Source organism: Grampus griseus (assembly GCF_964374135.1).
Source record: "Grampus griseus genome assembly, chromosome: 2".
Taxonomy (NCBI): domain Eukaryota; kingdom Metazoa; phylum Chordata; class Mammalia; order Artiodactyla; family Delphinidae; genus Grampus; species Grampus griseus.
The window spans coordinates 166,987,419-167,004,280 of record NC_139018.1 but is presented as its reverse complement, the minus strand read 5'-3'; the positions used below and the strand labels follow the sequence as shown (position 1 = coordinate 167,004,280).

Here is a 16,862-nt window from a genome sequence, read left to right as displayed (position 1 = left end):
GTGTGCACTGGGAAGACGTCTGTGATCCACTAGTAGGTTTCCTAAGTGTGTTTCCCTTCCCTATTCTGGAATATGTAAATGGCACGTTAGTTCAACAAACATTTCTCAGTGCCTATTGTATGCTGAGCCCTGTAGTGGGCAAGAGGCCACAAAGAGTAATTGCATTGCCTTGTTAGGTCCAGAATTTAACTTCTCCTGTGGCCCAGAAGACTCCACATTTCCTCCCATTTTGGGTCTATGTCAGTACTGACCAAGAGAGCTTTATGTAACCACACAGATGTTTTCTGTCTGCACAATCTGATATATTAGTCTCGAGTCACAAGTTAAAATGCGTCTAATGTGACTGAGAAGTGAATTTTGAGTTGAATTTAATTTTAATTGATTTAGATTTAAATAACTACATGTAGCTATTCTACCATATTGGACAGTGCAGATGATTTATTTCACCTTAGCGCTTTTCCCTCTGGGATTGTGTGTGCGTGTGTGTGTGTGTGTGTGTGTGTGTGTGTGTGTGTGTGTGTAGATTTTACTGGTCCCTGGACATTGTGTTTTAAGGGTTTCGCACCTAGTAAGAAACTTTTCTGAAACTCTGAAAAACTATTGACACAAGCGAACAAAAGTTAACCTTAATATTTTATGTGTTCTAATGTTTTCATTTCTAATTCTGAATTACTGAATTAACTAAGGCTGAGGATGATTTCTCCTAAAGACATGCACATCTGTCATAAGGATGACATGCACGTCTGTCATAAGGATGACATGCACGTGAAAGGTCCATTACATACACCGAGGTACAGATCAGAGGAGCTCGCGTCCTTACCTTAGAGAGGCGGCTCATTCTCTCTTCATTGTTGTCTAGAACACGCAAACTCGGAGGTACATACCAGAAGCAGACGTTTGTGTGCTGAGGCTACGAAAAGGAAAGTAAGATTCACGCTCGGCCCAAAATGGCAAGTTTGAAAATTCCAAGGACATTTCAAATCTATTCTGCAGCTTCCGGATACAATCCTGCTTTTCACATTTGTAATCACCTTTGGAGTGCCTGATTTTCACACCATTATACAGAGTTATTTTTTGTGAGTTTGATTTTTACCCTCTCACCCCTGCTTCTCCTTTGTAATGGTCCCACTTATGTGGACAGTACATTCTTAACATCAAAAGATACTAGTGATAAGAATTGGAATGGGCTAAACTTTGGAGGATTGTAGAAATCAGAATACATACCTTTCCATCAAACACCATTTCATAACCTTCTCGGTTTTTGATGATATTGTATAAATACTCCGCCAGCTCCAAACACTTATCAATATGTGCTTCAAACCCAGTGGTCCCCTAAGTGAGAGAAGAAGAAGGCTTAGCAGGCTGAGAAAGGTGGGCGAGCTCTCAGGTGAGATGCGGGGACGAATCTCTCTGGACACTGGTGGCCTTTCTGCCCCTTCGGTCTCAGCTCTGCGCCAGCACTTCCCTGACATAAGACTGTGTTACTAGAGGCTTTCCTGGCAATTATCTCTCCTCTAATGCTCTCCCCGTCAGGTGCTTTTGTTCCCTTTCGCCATCACCGCTCTCCGTGGCACAATTCCTTTCTTTCTGAGCCTCCATTCCCCAGGCAATTATTTTGATTACTCGAGGGGAAAATTTGCCTCTGCCGCTCAGAGGAGTCATTATGGAAGTCATTAATGACCGGAGGGCTGGCTATCCTTTTCTTGTGGATAAGAAGCGTCATCAGAGACACATCCCACCGCCAGGATGCCTGCTTAGTCCCTGCCCATCAGGTAAATTTGTCATTTCCAGACCCCACTTCTGTTCACCAGTGTACCCTCCATTATAGAACGAATAGGGTAGGTGCTCAATGAGTATCTGTTGGACGAACGGATGACAGTCTCTTGAGGGGCACACAGACCTTTGTTAGCCCGTCATTCTGCAAAGCTTATTCGATTTCTCCTTTGGGGATAAATGGCCCATCTGTCTGTAATGGGTGAACATTATCACAGAGGTCTTTTAGTTTCCAGCTCTTGGAAGCCCAGGATCTGGACTTGGGAAAAACAACACAACAGCCTCGGACTGGAACTATTTAACTGACAACAGGACACACTAGGGGATGACTTTTCAACACGGCTTTATGCCTAACTCTTTTGGTATTTGTGGAGTGCTCGGGGGAAGCTTAGAGAAACAGCTAATGCTCATCCCAGGAGCTTAGAACAGGCCTACCAGTGACTAATCCAAGCTGGCGTCTAGAGGAAGCAGTTGTAATACAGATGAGATGGGCCCACTTTCCTGTTAACACAGTCCCATCGTCCCAGCCAAAGGGGGGATCTGGCAGAGCCAGTGACTTGTAACCTCTGAAACGTGTTTAAGAACAAGCTGCATTAAAGAGGTCTGATGGGTTCAGAAATTCATTTCTTTGGAGACCGCCACCCTTGCTGACTGGTTCCTGTTGACTCCAAGGACCCAGCTGGTGCCTGACCGTTCAGGCCAGCACCCCTGCGCTCCATGAGTCTGTGAGTGCCAAGGATTTAGGATTGGTTCGGGCCGACCTGGCAGTTTGGGTCCACTTGGGATGGACCTTAGGTAAGAGGGAGGGGAGTTTATTGTTCTCCAAACTGGATCCTTTGGACCAGCCTAGAGTTGGATTTCATCTCGCATGGACCTGATCCAGTTTATGTCCAGGACCAGTATGACGCTGACCTTGTCCAACCATATGGCCTTGGCTAACCTCTCTGGTCACATGGGAATGACGGTGCCTGTCTGATTTCCCACACAGAGACGTAGCAAGGTGAAATGAACGCTCTGAAAATGAGTGTGATCGTATTGCAAAGGGAGTGGGGTTACCACGGACGGGATGGGAGCCCTCCAGCCTTTGCTAGTCTGGGACTTCACTCTGGAGACGCTCAGCAGTACTCTGACTGCCCCCTCAGACGAAGGCTAAAGAGGTACAGGGGGAGCGACGCAGGAGCTCCGATCTGCCCTTTGAAGCCTGGAGCTCCTCCTTTCAAATGGGGTATTTATGGGGAAAAGATCTATATTTTATTTTCAAGGTTTTGCGGGTTTTTAGGAGATTCTCCAAAATTCATTCGTTTATCAAATGCTTGTTGAATCATTATATACCACACAGCTCTTCTTATGAAAATGACAAAGACACATATAAAACCTTATCAGGCATCACATCGCCATGACCTGAGTCGCTGTGACGGAAGCTGAAGCTTCAGAGGAGCACTTGTGGGTGGAAGGCTGGATCCCAGCATCAGGCTACACTGAAGGAGCTTTGGGAGAAAGATGTCTTATCTTATCCCTCACCCCCACACACCCAGGATGGGTTTAGAGGCACCCACTCAGGCCCTCTCACTTCTCATCTGGATGGCAGCACCCTAATTTTCCTTCAGTCAACTGAGACTCCCTACTAGCTCAAAATACGCCCTTTAGCCCCTGCCTGACCTTCCTCCTGGGATGTCCTTTTCCCAGCTCTGCTGGTCAAAATCCTAGTTTTTCTACCATCCTGCTCACGACCCATCTCGAAGATCACCTCTTGATAAATCGTTCTTGGCTTCCAAACTAGGACTGAACTCTCCCTTCTTTAACTCTTCAAGGTGTGTCTGTGTTTCCTTTATAACCAGTTGTGTTCTGTCCTTTGTGATGGTCATTGGAGCGCTTCTCTTTCCTGCCTGGAGAACTGAAGCCCCCGGGCCCATTCAGCGCCAGGCACAGTAACAGATGCTCAGTATCTGCTTATTAAAATAAATTAATATCTTAGACAGAAAGGAAACGTTCAGTCACTCAGCAAAGAGTGCCAGGCATTCCCCTTAATAGTTGTCTCCTGTTATTTTTTTTCCCTCAGCCATTTGCCAACTCCTCTGTTATCTACATTTTAATTAGAGGCCAATCATAGAAAACTATAAGGAAATCTGACAATTTGCATAATCATATACAAACACGAAGATTTACGGTAAAAACTCAATAGTTACATATTAAGCCATTACTGCAGGCCTAAAAAAGGGGACTCTTTTTAAGATTTTTTTGGGTTTTTTTTATGTCTACCCGTGAGTTTTAACCACTGAGGTTAAAGTCCTAGGATTCTCTAATAAAATTCAGACAAAATAAACGGTCTACCCAATAAGAACACAGTTGAGGGCAGACACCGTGTCTTTGCCAGTGCAAGGCTTACAAATCATACCACCGTCCAGAACACCTCCCAGCATCCCACATCAGGAGGCTCAATATTTTCTTTTTTGCATTAATCTGCTCCAGTCAAATTGTCTTGGATTTAACATGACGGCCGTCTTCAGTGCCTTTAGCTCCGTTTTCTATCAACTGGTGAAAGAACTGTAATTTATACTTAGGTCAATATTTTTCATGTGGTTTATCTTACTAAGGAGAAAATGCGGATTCACTGGAACATTGTATCCTCCAGGTGTATCTGATAACAGAGGGTTTGCTGATTAATGCCGCATTCCTCCTCATTTCAGCAAGTCCCCTAGAAACGAACACGTTCTGTTCCGAGAGTGCATTCATAAGTCCAATCTGTCCATAAGTCCAACAAGGTTAGCTTAGGTACCCAACTAACTCAATTGGCTATATAGTACTGTACTGTAAAAGGTTTATAATACTTTTAACAAATAATACATAAGAAACAAACACAGAAAATAGTACTGTACAGTAAAGTACACAAAAGCACAACCACTTGTAGAGGATGCATGCACGTGACAAGGTACACCAGACACGTGAACTAACTTACGTGATTGGACATGTGAAGGCACGTTCGCATCTTTGAAAGTTTGCACCTTGAAGGTTCGTATGTAGAGGACTTACTGTACTGCTTTGGCAGATGCAAAATAGAATGACATGGCCAACTCTCTTACGGCTCTCCTTAGGAGTGGGTACTTCTCCTGCCCTGTCTGGCATTACTACAGGGTTAGGGGTGTTGGATTGTAATTATCCTCACCCTTGATGTGGACTGTAGGGCTGAGCTTATTACTTTAATAATTATTATCACTTCATTTTTTAAAAAGGCAGCTTTAAGTTGAAAGACAATGAACGTTTTTCCCGTTTAGCTGTCTAGACACTTAAGGGTTTGCATAAGGAATTAAAAAAATATGTGTCCACGTCTTCTAAGTAACTCAAATTCTCACTTGTAATTCTTCACTGTCATCTATTTCTGCATTTTAAGCATAAATAATGTGTTGACTTTCATTAATTACCAAGTTATCAGTGTGTCTTCATTTTTGTTCACACCTTATATATGAATGTTAGAAAATGAATTATTCCTTTATACAAACATGATGTACATGAAATAATTACTTTAAAATATTTTAAATTCTGGATGATGATAATGTATAATATTAAACTATTTTTCGATGCAAAAAAAAAAATGTGTCCATAAGTTACGTAGCCACTGTGATTTTTCTCTTTCTCTCTCTCTCGTTACCCCCTCTTCTGGTGCCTGTATTTCAGCCCTTTAGAAACTGGATGCTTTGCCTTTATTTCAAGCTTCATTTGGTCCTGCTGTTTAATTCACACCTGACGTCCTCCGAGTGATTTCTCTGAGAACCAGCCGGCTGCACCACACTGGCAGGGAGGTTTCCGATGGAAAAGCAGCAGCAGGAACCGATGAACAGTGTCAGAAACATTTTTGTATAAATATAGCTAATGATCATCATTTTAATAAAAACACCAGGGGAACAAGAGACAAAAAGAGTGATACTGGACAATGTTTAGAGACCAAGCTCGCTTCAACGTACTAGCTGATGTCTACCTTTGTCATTTTCCAATTCCCACAAATCAATGAAATGAAAAACCTGCTCGTTTTAAAACAGCCTGAGAGGGCTTCCCTGGTGGCGCAGTGGTTGGGAGTCCGCCTGCCGATGCAGGGGACACGGGTTCGTGCCCCGGTCCGGGAAGATCCCACGTGCCGCGGAGCGGCTGGGCCCGTGAGCCATGGCCGCTGAGCCTGCGCGTCCGGAGCCTGTGCTCCGCAGCGGGAGAGGCCACAGCAGTGAGAGGCCCGCGTACCGCAAAAAAAAAAAAAAAAAAAAAAAAAAACCAGCCTGAGAGTACACCAATAATCTACGTTCTCAATTGATTTATTTTTGCTAAATGAAAGTGTTATTGCCTACCGAGTCTTGCCTTGGGCGGTGGGGACCAGATACCTATCCTTGTCAGGCTCTCAACTTTCAAAAGAGGAAAGGGAAGGGGTCCCCTGCCCAGCTCAAGGGATTTGACCTCACTCATCACCCACCTTTGTGGGGCAGTAACTCACCTTGGGCCTCACTCCAGGTAGCTGTCTGATCCTTAGCAATACTTAGAGAAAACTCAGCCGGGGCAAATACCATCATGGAGGCTTGTTTGAAGACCATGTAGTCTAGCCATCCTCGGAAACCATCTAAGAGTTATTTGTGCATTGAGCAAAAGGCATGTGTCCATATCATAGTTTTTAAGACAGTCTTTCTAGTTAAACTGCCCTTTTCCAGGATGGGTTTAAAGAAGATTCCATAAGATAGTTGCTGACTGCATTGTTTCACTCCCAAGTCCCCTCTTTTTCTTGTTAGCCACCTGCCTCTCTGAACTGTTTGAGTCGATTCAGTTTGCTTTGAACACTTTTATGAACACCGGCATATGGACTGGGTGCTGTGGACGTGGGCCATACCTCTTTACACAGACCTGAGGAAGGACCCATTCGGTGGTCTCATGCAGCAGACCGAGTTATTTGCTTGTTCCTATGGTGCTGAACCTGTTACCTCTTTGTGTAGGCTACTTAGAAAGCTGAGAGCCAAATTTGTGGACCATTTCCCAAACACACAGGACCTCGGGGCATGCCAGCTTCTGTCTCATCTCTCCCTTTGTCAGGTTTCTCTCACGTACTATGTTAGCAGTTGGATTTTTCTAGCAGTTGGGTTTTTCCAGTGTCCCCGCTGGCTCTGGCCGTTGCCTCCCGTGGGAGATTAATGAAACCAGGTGGAAGGTCACTGATTTGTGACATGTAAGTTAGGAATCTGGCCAAAATGAAAAATAGAATCTTTGACCCTTCCAGCCTGCTTACATTTAACTGCACACATATGCTCTTTGAAAGCTATAATTAGGTCCAGCCAGTGGCGCACACCATTAGTTACAGAGTTCCATTTCTGAAAGAGGGGTGATCATCTACCGTTAAATTCTGAGGTAGACAGAGAAGCTGAACCAAAAGAGGTCGCTAGGTAGTTCCAGAGTTTTTGAAAAAAGCTTTATAACTAGAGGTTACCCTGTGAAATGTCAAAAATAAACTATCGTGCTGGGTTTTTTCTTTTTCCTTTTTATTCTCCGAACAAAAAGACTGCATTTAACCTGCCCAACGGATCAATCATTGGGTAAAAAACAAGAGCTGGAACAAGAACAACAATGAAGCACTTCTTAGGGATCCAGAGGTTCTGCCGTATAAAGCAACGTGTATTGGTGTTCTAGATGAGCGAGCATCAGAAGCAATTAGGTTTAAAAGAAAGAAAACACTCAGTGGGTTTTCTTATATTCTTGTCCGTGTAGATAACTAGAGCTAGGATTCAAGAAACTTAATCTTGGGTAAATAATTTTCAATTTGCAAATCAATTTTTAACATGTCATAATAAGGGTCACCAGATATAGTGTCTGTTTTTAGTCGACATTCAGCCGATCCCAGCGTGCTCACCTTTGCTCTCCACATTAGCCAGAGTTTAAAAACATCAACGTGACGTCCACACTGTAAGGCCTTATCTCCAGTGTCGTAGGACAGGTCGTAGTGTTTATCTTGCTGAAAGAGGTAGGAGGCCTGCATCTGATTGCAACTCTGCATCAATCCCTAGAAGAGAAGAGAAGACTTAGGAAACTCTGCTGACTTTATTAGGTATTCTATTAGATTTACATTGTGATGGAAATTATTAATTAAAAAAAAATAAAAGACAGAGGCACTGAATATCCTGGAGAAAGAATCAAATGAGAAAAAAAAATGAGGCCAATATCTCGACAGGATGGGCTGTTGTGATAGGTCAAGTGTATAGGATAAATGGCTAAGGGTCAGCTGTCACCAGAGGTTAACAACAGGGCATATATGTACTTTTACTCTCCTTTTTAAGAGTAGGCATTTATCTTTTTTAAAATTTGTTGATTATTCTACTTAAGATTTACAATACCCTTTATTGCAGCTGGTTATTAATAATTCCCATCTTACAGATGAGACTGAATCTCAAAAACTTTATGTAAGCTGCTCTGTAAATTACACTAGAAATGGAACAGTTGGGATGCAAATCCAGGTCAGGCGAATTTCAGTGAGAAGGCATTTATTTTTTAAAAAATCAATCAGAGTATAATGTTCATTGGGAGAATATCCTGATGTTCTGGTTTTGTTGTAAGCAAACTATTTTGGAAACTCTTTGGTTTTGTAAAATATTATTGGTGTGATTATTCTACTGTTTCGTTCATATTTAGTTCAAGTACTTTATCACTTAGCTATAAGGGTTTGAGTTCTTTATGGATATCATAGTTTTTAAGACAATTCATTGCTATCGTTTTTATAAGCTAAAATCTAAACAAATAAAGGCATTGCTACTCTGGGGTCTTCAACAGGGAATCTTTCAGATGTCACACTCCTCTCTCAAGAGTGGTTAAAGCTTGAGCACTGTGGGTTTTTGTTTTTTTTGTGTGTGTGGTACGCGGGCCTCTCACTGTTGTGGCCTCTCCTGTTGCGGAGCACAGGCTCCGGACGCGCAGGCTCAGCGGCCATGGCTCACGGGCCCAGCTGCTCCGCAGCATGTGGGATTCTCCCGGACCAGGGCACGAACCTGTGTCCCCTGCATCGGCAGGCGGACCCTCAACCACTGCGCCACCAGGGAAGCCTGAGCACTGTGTTTTCATACTCATTTGCTAATGGTAGTTACAGTAGAAAGTTTCATTGTCAATTACCATTAATTTGCCCTTGCACCACGAGCTTACTATGGAAAATGGGTGGCAAAGTGATTGAACTATTCCAAAGACCAGTGAATGAATCATGTTCTCTGACTAAAACAGCATCATTACTCTCCTCACCACACTGCAATTTGTCTCGAACCACAGGAAGCCTTTGACGCTTTGGTTATCCACAGTGTGATTGTGATGTTACAGAAACTTCGGCATTTACTTTTTTCTTTCGTGACTCACGACAAGAGAAGAAAAGACTAAACTGTGATCACTTCGTTGAAGTTAGAAGTGAGAGCCCTTTTTAAAAGTTCTCCAAACTAAAACAGAAGGCAACTAAAATTTGATCTAGGTCCTGAAAGACCAGACCGAGTGTCCAGATGGTAGACAACAGAACTGGGCTCAGTCTTGTAGTCTGGCCTTCTTATTCAGTGGAATTCATTAAGTAATTTTTTCTTGAGACTAGTAGAAATTCAATACAATGTAATTGTAATAGAGCAGTAGAATGACATTGAATTGGACTCGAAGACCAACGAGACTGAAAATTGCAATTGGTGCATGTATTTTGTTTCACGGTCACAGAAACTTAGCACCATTTTCCCCCAGCCATGCGAGCTCGTGCTTAGGTGCCATCAGTCCTAAGGGAGACCGCTCAGGGAGTGCGGAATCATGGACAGACCAGACCAGCTTCTACTGGGATAGGAAAAGCAACGCAAAGCACATGACCTCTAGAAGGTGGGACAGCGCCAGCCTCATTGTACAAAAGGATAAGTAAAAGTCACATAAAGGTGAGACAGTGTCCTGATTCTGAGCCATTATATCCTAAACTATTTAAAATACGTGAATAGCTGCTGGTTGTGAAACAGTTGCCATCAAAGAAATTCTCCTGGTCAAGTAAACTTTGGAAACTATCATAAATACCTTCGTTTTAAATATTTATAAAATATATCAGCAACTGAAAGCTCTGATATGCCCTGAAGTAATGAAACTTGTTTTTAACTCTTTAAGCTAATATATCCCACGCTTTTTGAAAACCGAGAACTCTCTTAACACAGAGTACTTAATACCATCTTACAGCATTCCTTCCCCTCCCCCCTTTTTTTTGGCTACACCACAAGGCATGTGGGATCTTAGTTCTCCAAACAGGGATCAAACCCGTGCACCCTGCAGTGGAAGCACCGAGTCTTAACCACTGGACCTCCAGGGAAGTTCCTATTCCTTCCCCTTCTATCTCTCTGTCCTCTTACTAATAAGTGTTTGCCCAATGTCCATTCAGTCACCTCCCCTGATGATGAATTTATTCCTACATAAGTAATTCATTACCGGTTGGGCAGCTTAATTGTCAGAAAAGCACTCCTTTTACTGATCCCAAGTCAGACCTCAAATCATGGTAATTTGGATTTTACCATCAAAGCTGTACTACCCAGTGTTACGAACCCAGCTGCCTGGAGCGTCAAGCAAAATCGAATCTCTCCCACTTGAGTCATTTATGCTGCAAAGGCTGCCTTCCTCTCGGCCCTTTACATTAAATTTTTTTAGACGAAACATCTTTAGTTCCTTCAACCACCTCTCCTCCATGTGAACTAAGGTTCCTCACTGTTCGAGCTCTAGCTTGACGGGGTTCCCTATACGATTTGACACTAACCTAAGCAAACCACTCTAGGTGTGGTTTAACCAAAGGACAGCGGGGAACTGCCACCTGCCTCATCCTGAAGCTCCACCTCTTCTATCCCATTACTATTTTTTGAATGGTATTTCTCTGTTGACCCTGCAGAGTACAACCTAATGTCCTATGCCTTTTTCACAAGTACAACAATTTAGCCACTCATGGAACATGCCTGTCTCGTCTTGTCAAAATACAACCATCCTATATTTGGACAGAAAAGCAGGTCCTTACAATTATCCTAATTAACAATCTCCCCTTTTCGTGGATGCGGCTCACTGTTCCAGCCTGTAAAATCATGCTGGTTTTGTCACTACACACACTTACTCTATACAACCCCACCTATGGACCGGGCCACGAGTCAGGGAAGACATACCTCTTCTCTAACCAGGAGAGCAGAGCACTGCAAAGGGACGCCCATCATCTTATGTGGATTCCATGTCACAGAGTTGGCCCTAAAGGAAAGAAATCACGTTAAGAGGGTGGCACCCGTGACGGGCACAGAGGACCCTGTGATGGGCAACAGTGCTCGAGGTTCTTGGCACTGTTGCTCAGACTCCAGCATGACATTAATTTACAAAACGAGAAGTGGACTCTTCAATCTACAACTTTTTCTTTGTCTGCAGAGACAGTAGGTGAGGGCTAGTATGTCCATTCAGCCTCCATGGTGGTCTGAGGACCTCTCTGAGTGACTGGGATCATCCAGTCCAGGGTCCCCCCTGTGGTCACCACGGAGCAGGGCACCAGGCAGGGGCCCTCATGTGCCTCCAGTGTCCCTGCTTCTGACACAACAGCCCTGCCCTGGAGCTCAGAGCAATGGCTCATGACACAGCTGAACTTCGTTCTTTTCCCAACCTAGTTCCTCCTTCTTCCCATTCAGTCAATTACCAAAGGTCTCAAATGTGTCCTTTCGTAACAGCTTCTAGCTCATCCCCTGCTTCCATCTCTTGTCTCATCCAGAGATGTCCTTCTGGACCGCGGGGGAGATGAGCTACGGCTCCTACAGCAGCTTCCAATCTATTTTGTCCCAACATACTTGATAAACAGAATGCTCTCCCGTCAGTAACAGCGATCCTCAGCTCAGGGGTTTATGCTATTTGCAAAGCCTAAACCACAGTCCTGGTACAGAGTCCTTTAATAATAACTATTATTATTATTATTTTGATCTGGATATATTGTCTTAACTGATGCTTGGTTTCCACTTCATCCTCCACCCGGTACCATAGTTATTTTCTAGCTCTGTTTACTGCGCTCTCCTCTTTCCTTTTGCCTCCGGCCTAAATTCCAAACTGCGGGGTGTGGCTCACGTGTCCACACAGGTGACCCCAGGCCACGGGGCCAGCCTTGAGTCCTGTCAGTTTGCCGTACCACTTTCCATCACACCAGAGTACGTTTTGTCCTCAGAAAATTCTATGCTCATGCTCCTGGGTCTCCTAGGGCTATTTCCTCTTCCTAGAATGTCATCTCCCGTTGCTTCACTTGGTTAAATCCCACTTATCCTTTAAGGTCGATCAAGTATGGTCTCTGCAGCCTTCTTCAACTCCCCGCTGTGCTCTTCCAACCCCTTCCTCCCCCAGCTCCCGGGAAAGCAGCTGCTCTCTTCACAGGAGTCTCTGCGCATGTCTTCTGAGAGACGGAGAATCCTTGAGGAAGAGCCTCGGGAACGCGACCTTGGCATAAACAGACTCACGGGAGGAAGGAAAGTAGTAGGACCATCCGTGGCAGCTGTCTCCAGGGCGCTGCACGTTGCTGGCCCTCTCCTGGCTGAGCAACAGACCGGGGCTCACCCTGTTCCCGGCACTCAAGGTGTGAGAACCTTGGGAAGAAATGAGATGCTGGGAAAGATCCCATTCATCCAGTTGATGAATGGCGGTCATCGCTGGCCAGTCAGAGAACACTTACTGGCCTGGGGATCTTATCTGAATGGATGAATAGTCCAGCTCATTGTCTGGTCTTTCTTTAGCTTTGACACTGGCTGTCAGATGTGTTGGAATCAGGGAAAGCAGCGAAGGCAGTTCATGGCCAGATGGCTACACCCCTGCATGGTGGACTAAAAGACTTCAGGAATAATAATTAAAAAAAAAAAACAAAAAACTGATATTGAAAAGCTCCTTCTAGGAAAACTTCTCCTTGCTCTTTAGAATGACCCCGGAGTCAAGAAACCTGGGCTCTGAGCTGTAGGAAAATAATGGTTAAGGGAGGGGAGCTCGAGTTTGTATTCAGCTTCTATCACTTCCTAGCTGTGCGACCTTAAGCAGGTTACTTAACCTCTCTGTGCCTTGATTTCCTTGTGTCTAAAAGGAGAATAATGGTACATTGTTTGGGTTAAGGGCTTATAACTGTGTCCAACGCACAGTAAACATCAAATAAGGTTGGCTCTTGCTACTGATTTCAACTCTATCATTCACGAGCTTTGTGACACTGGGCACACATACACTGTCATTCTGTACATTCTATCATATTTTATAGCTAGATGCCTGATCCTGATGAAACGCAGCTTTCTCAGTAATGGCACCCGATGGAGAAGAAGATAGCTGTTCTCCACGGCTCTGACCGAGGGTGTTTATTTCTCTGCAGCGGCCCATTTGTCTTTCTAGACTAGAAGCTGCCTAGACTCACACCGACCGGTCACTGAATTCTCTCAGAGGGGCTGCCTCATAAAGGCGCAAAAAGACGCACAGAGTGATTCAAAGGCAGGGCATTCGTTCACTGGAGAAATGTTAGCAACCTGGGAAAAACAGCCTCGGGTTCATTTCAAAATGTTTTGCTGTGGGATTCAGTCCTCTGTGATTTTTCGTAAGCTGGAGAGAGCTGAGCCCCTAGGGCCGTTTTGAGACATATCCCAGGGCCCTCGTTGGCACCTCAAACTCAGAAGATCCCAAGTGAACTCGTTAACTTGCTCCCTTCTCATCCTTCAGATCTTCTCTCTCTCCTCTATCCTGGACCTCGATTCCTTGCACCCGTTTCCTCCCAAGCGTCCAGCTCCCAAACCTTAGTGTTTTGGTTTCATTCTCTTTTTTTCCCTTTACTGATATCACCCCTTGCAGTTTTTTTTTTTTAATTCTGTATAAAGCACTTTATTCTGTAGTACTTTGGTGCTAGATTTTGTGTGTGTGTGTATGAGAATCATTTGGAAAATTTTCAGTATTCACACACTAACTACATGTACTATGTATTTACTATTGACAGGCACTGCTCTAATTGATTCAGATGGACTAATTTATCTAATCCATACAACAGTAACCCTGTGAGGTACATACTGTTATTGTACCAGTTTTAAAGATGGAGAGACACCTTGCCCAAGGGTACACAACCAGCAAGTGGGATTCAAGCCATTGCCTGTCTACACAGGGTCCTTGCTCTAACCATGACCTAATGCCACAGGTATTCACTCAAAACCCTGGAGAGTCTGCAATGTTTCCTTGGGATGTGACCGGTATATACATATTGAAAAAGTTCCCCAGGCAGTTTGATATATGCAACAAGCTAAAGCTAGCTCAATCAAAGACGTATCCAAAAAAATGTCCCTCACGCTTTTCAACATGATATACAAAACTGTAAAATCTGTCAAAGAGGAAACTCTCTGGAATTTCCTAAAATATTAGAAAGTACAGCAAGGCATAAAAAAAAAAAGCATTAGATGCAAATCGTGCTTCAGCATTTGTAACACCTGGTGTCCTTAGTGTAACTGGAGTGTGACTTTTCTATACACACACACAAGATACTCCGGAAGCAAGTGAAGGAAGCAGAAGCAGCGGCCCTTCAAATTACACTGAAGAGCCGGTCTCTGATAACGCATCCTGCCCCGATAACGCAGCTCTCCTGGGTTCATGTCCTCCGGTTCCCACCCTCAGCATCTCTCCCCTGCGCTGCCTCCTGCACCTGGACCTCTGTGATGCCCAGCAGGGTCTAGCCAGTCCTGGCCTCTTGAATCCAGAGGAGCCCTTCCAAAGTGCAGGTAATGCCACTCCTCTCCTCGGATCTGCACTATGGCTGCCAGGGCAGGGCCTTTCCAGGTTTTCTCCCCAACCCGAGAAACAGAACGCTCTCCATGCGTAATAATGGCTCACACAGCAGTGACGCTCAGCTCGGGGATTTACGGTGATCTGGACTTGGCCCTGCGGACAGGCCCCGCGCTGAGACTCACCGCGCAGGACTTCTTTTGGGCCCTCCGCGAGCTCCCTGGTCACTGCCACGAATCCATCTCAGTCTCCAACCAGACCTGTCTGAACTATCACCAAGGATCCGCTCAAACCTCCGTGCCCCTGCTCTTTCACCTTCACGCCCTTCTTCCACTTCTGCCTGAGGAGGCTCCACTGCCCACCCCCGGGGGAAGGCCTCCTCTCCTCTAATAACCCTGGTTAGGAGGAATGATCGGTCTCTTGAGCTTTAATTCCTCTGCCTTGAATTGTAATCCATGGTTGACTGCAGTTTCCCTACTAGATTCTAAACCCTTTGAAGATAGGCTTCGTGTCGTACTTGACTTTGTGCCCGCGCCGTGCGATGTGGCTTGCCTATGACAGAGGTCCGGGAACTGAGTTTCAGGGGTGGGAGTGAGGGTAATAACTGGTAATTCGGCAGAATCTGTGCTGGAACCTTCAGCTTGGCCAGAAAGTCTTGAGAGTGGACCACAACAATGGGTTCTTCCAGATACACAGCAGCCCGCTGCCAGGAGGGATTAAAGAAGGGGCCCTGACGGTACCCAGAAACATGCTCTGGAGTGCCAGGGCTCCGGGCACTCTCTCAGCCACAGCATCCCTAAATAGCTTGACACTGTTTTCAGGGAAGAAAGGTGCTTTCTGAGAACTGGGCTGGCTCTCAAAGGGGATGCCAGGCAGGGCTCCGGGTGCTTGTGCCATTTTGTTATAAGGACGGTACTCTGGGATCCCTGTGACCACTGGTCCACCTCTGGATTTGGCGACAAGAATCGATCACAGATTTCCTCCACTTCAGAGAGAGTCCTAGTGCTTGGAGAAACGTAACATCTCAAGTGAGGCAAATTTCTTTCCTAAACGTGTGTCCACGCACATTATGGCCGGGGGTGTCCCGTGGACTTACAATCTTATCCACCAAAGAAAGTGTGCCTGTCGCTGACGAGTCACTGAGATGGATTCTCTCAGATCAACGGATGGCTGAGGGGGTTCGGCTCAAACCCCCCGCCCAAGGATCGAACTCGTGCCCCCTGCAGCGGAAGCTCGGAGTCCTAATCACTGGACCGCCAGGGAAGGGCCGACGGTCCCTCGTTTTTAAAAAAGACTACCTGTTTGGCTATTCCACTTAGTAGATTTACTTACAACACAGTTTCAAGAATTGCGGCAATTAGAGAGGACGCCATGTCCCATGACGAACGTTCTAAGCTTTGCTCTCAAAAGTCTTTAGTCTTTAATCCAAAAGCACATGGGTGTTTATCTTTCCAAGGCCCCGGGTAGGTGAGTTAGCGAGCTTTCAGGTAATCACTGGTCGAGGGGGCTCCACGGCTGGCCGTCGGCACTTGGAGTCACCGCTGGTGTGAAAGGTACGGTAACAGCCTCTCACTTTTTGGGCTGCTCCATTGAAAGGGACTCAAAGACGAGAAGGTTCTGTGTCCGGGCCACTTCTCTCGATAGCACGTCAATTGAATTCTTGTTCTGATCCTCTGAACAGGCACCTTCTGAATGGCTCTCTCTTCTTCATTCTCTCTCACTGTTTAGCTCACTGCCTCGTCCTTAAGCTTCTGGTTTCAGGCGGATCTTCATGAAAAAAAGGAATTCAGCCCAATGGACCAGAAGCAGAGACCTAAAGCTGGCTCCCTCTGGGAAGGGGCCGTGCCTGTCCTCACCCACTCACACCTGAACTGACACCTGCAGTCAGAGGGCAGGCAGCAGACTCAGAGACACAACCCTGCCGACCCGGGCCTGGGCTGGCCTGTCCGGCCTTCTTTCCGCTACTGCGGCAGAGTGCTGCAGACTTTGCCTCTGCCCACCTTCCGCAGCCGCGGCTTCTCTACATGTGGGTGGGCCTGGATGTCACACAGCACACCCTGCCATTCATTCTGGCCCGGCTGCCCTGCCTGCCCAGTGCTCCCAGATGCTTCTGAGCTCCACCAGCCTCTCTTCTCGCCTTGGGACAGGAATTGTGCCAAGATGTCCAGAGGCAGAGCCAGTGGGAAACTCTTCCTGGGCAGCATCTGGCTACTGGGCAGGGCACAGTGGGCAATGGGCAGCCCTGGTTGAATCCAGGCTTTCTCAGTTGCCCGGAGTATCAGAGCTCACCACTGTCCTTGACCTGCCATATTGTGCGCGGAGGACCAGGAACTCTGAGCTCCCTCTGC

General features: G+C 45.7%; 1 protein-coding gene across 1 annotated transcript in view; it reads right to left on the bottom strand.

Annotated features, from left to right (window-relative positions):
* Positions 1-16,862, bottom strand: part of GAD2 (glutamate decarboxylase 2) — a gene marked incomplete at both ends in the record, with an annotated part of 65,715 nt that overhangs the window by 4,880 nt on the left and 43,973 nt on the right. The window contains 4 exons of the mRNA XM_082649504.1: positions 821-910; positions 1,225-1,332; positions 7,649-7,798; positions 10,929-11,007. Coding sequence (XP_082505630.1) covers positions 821-910; positions 1,225-1,332; positions 7,649-7,798; positions 10,929-11,007 — 427 coding nt within the window. The remainder of the gene's footprint in view (positions 1-820; positions 911-1,224; positions 1,333-7,648; positions 7,799-10,928; positions 11,008-16,862) is intronic.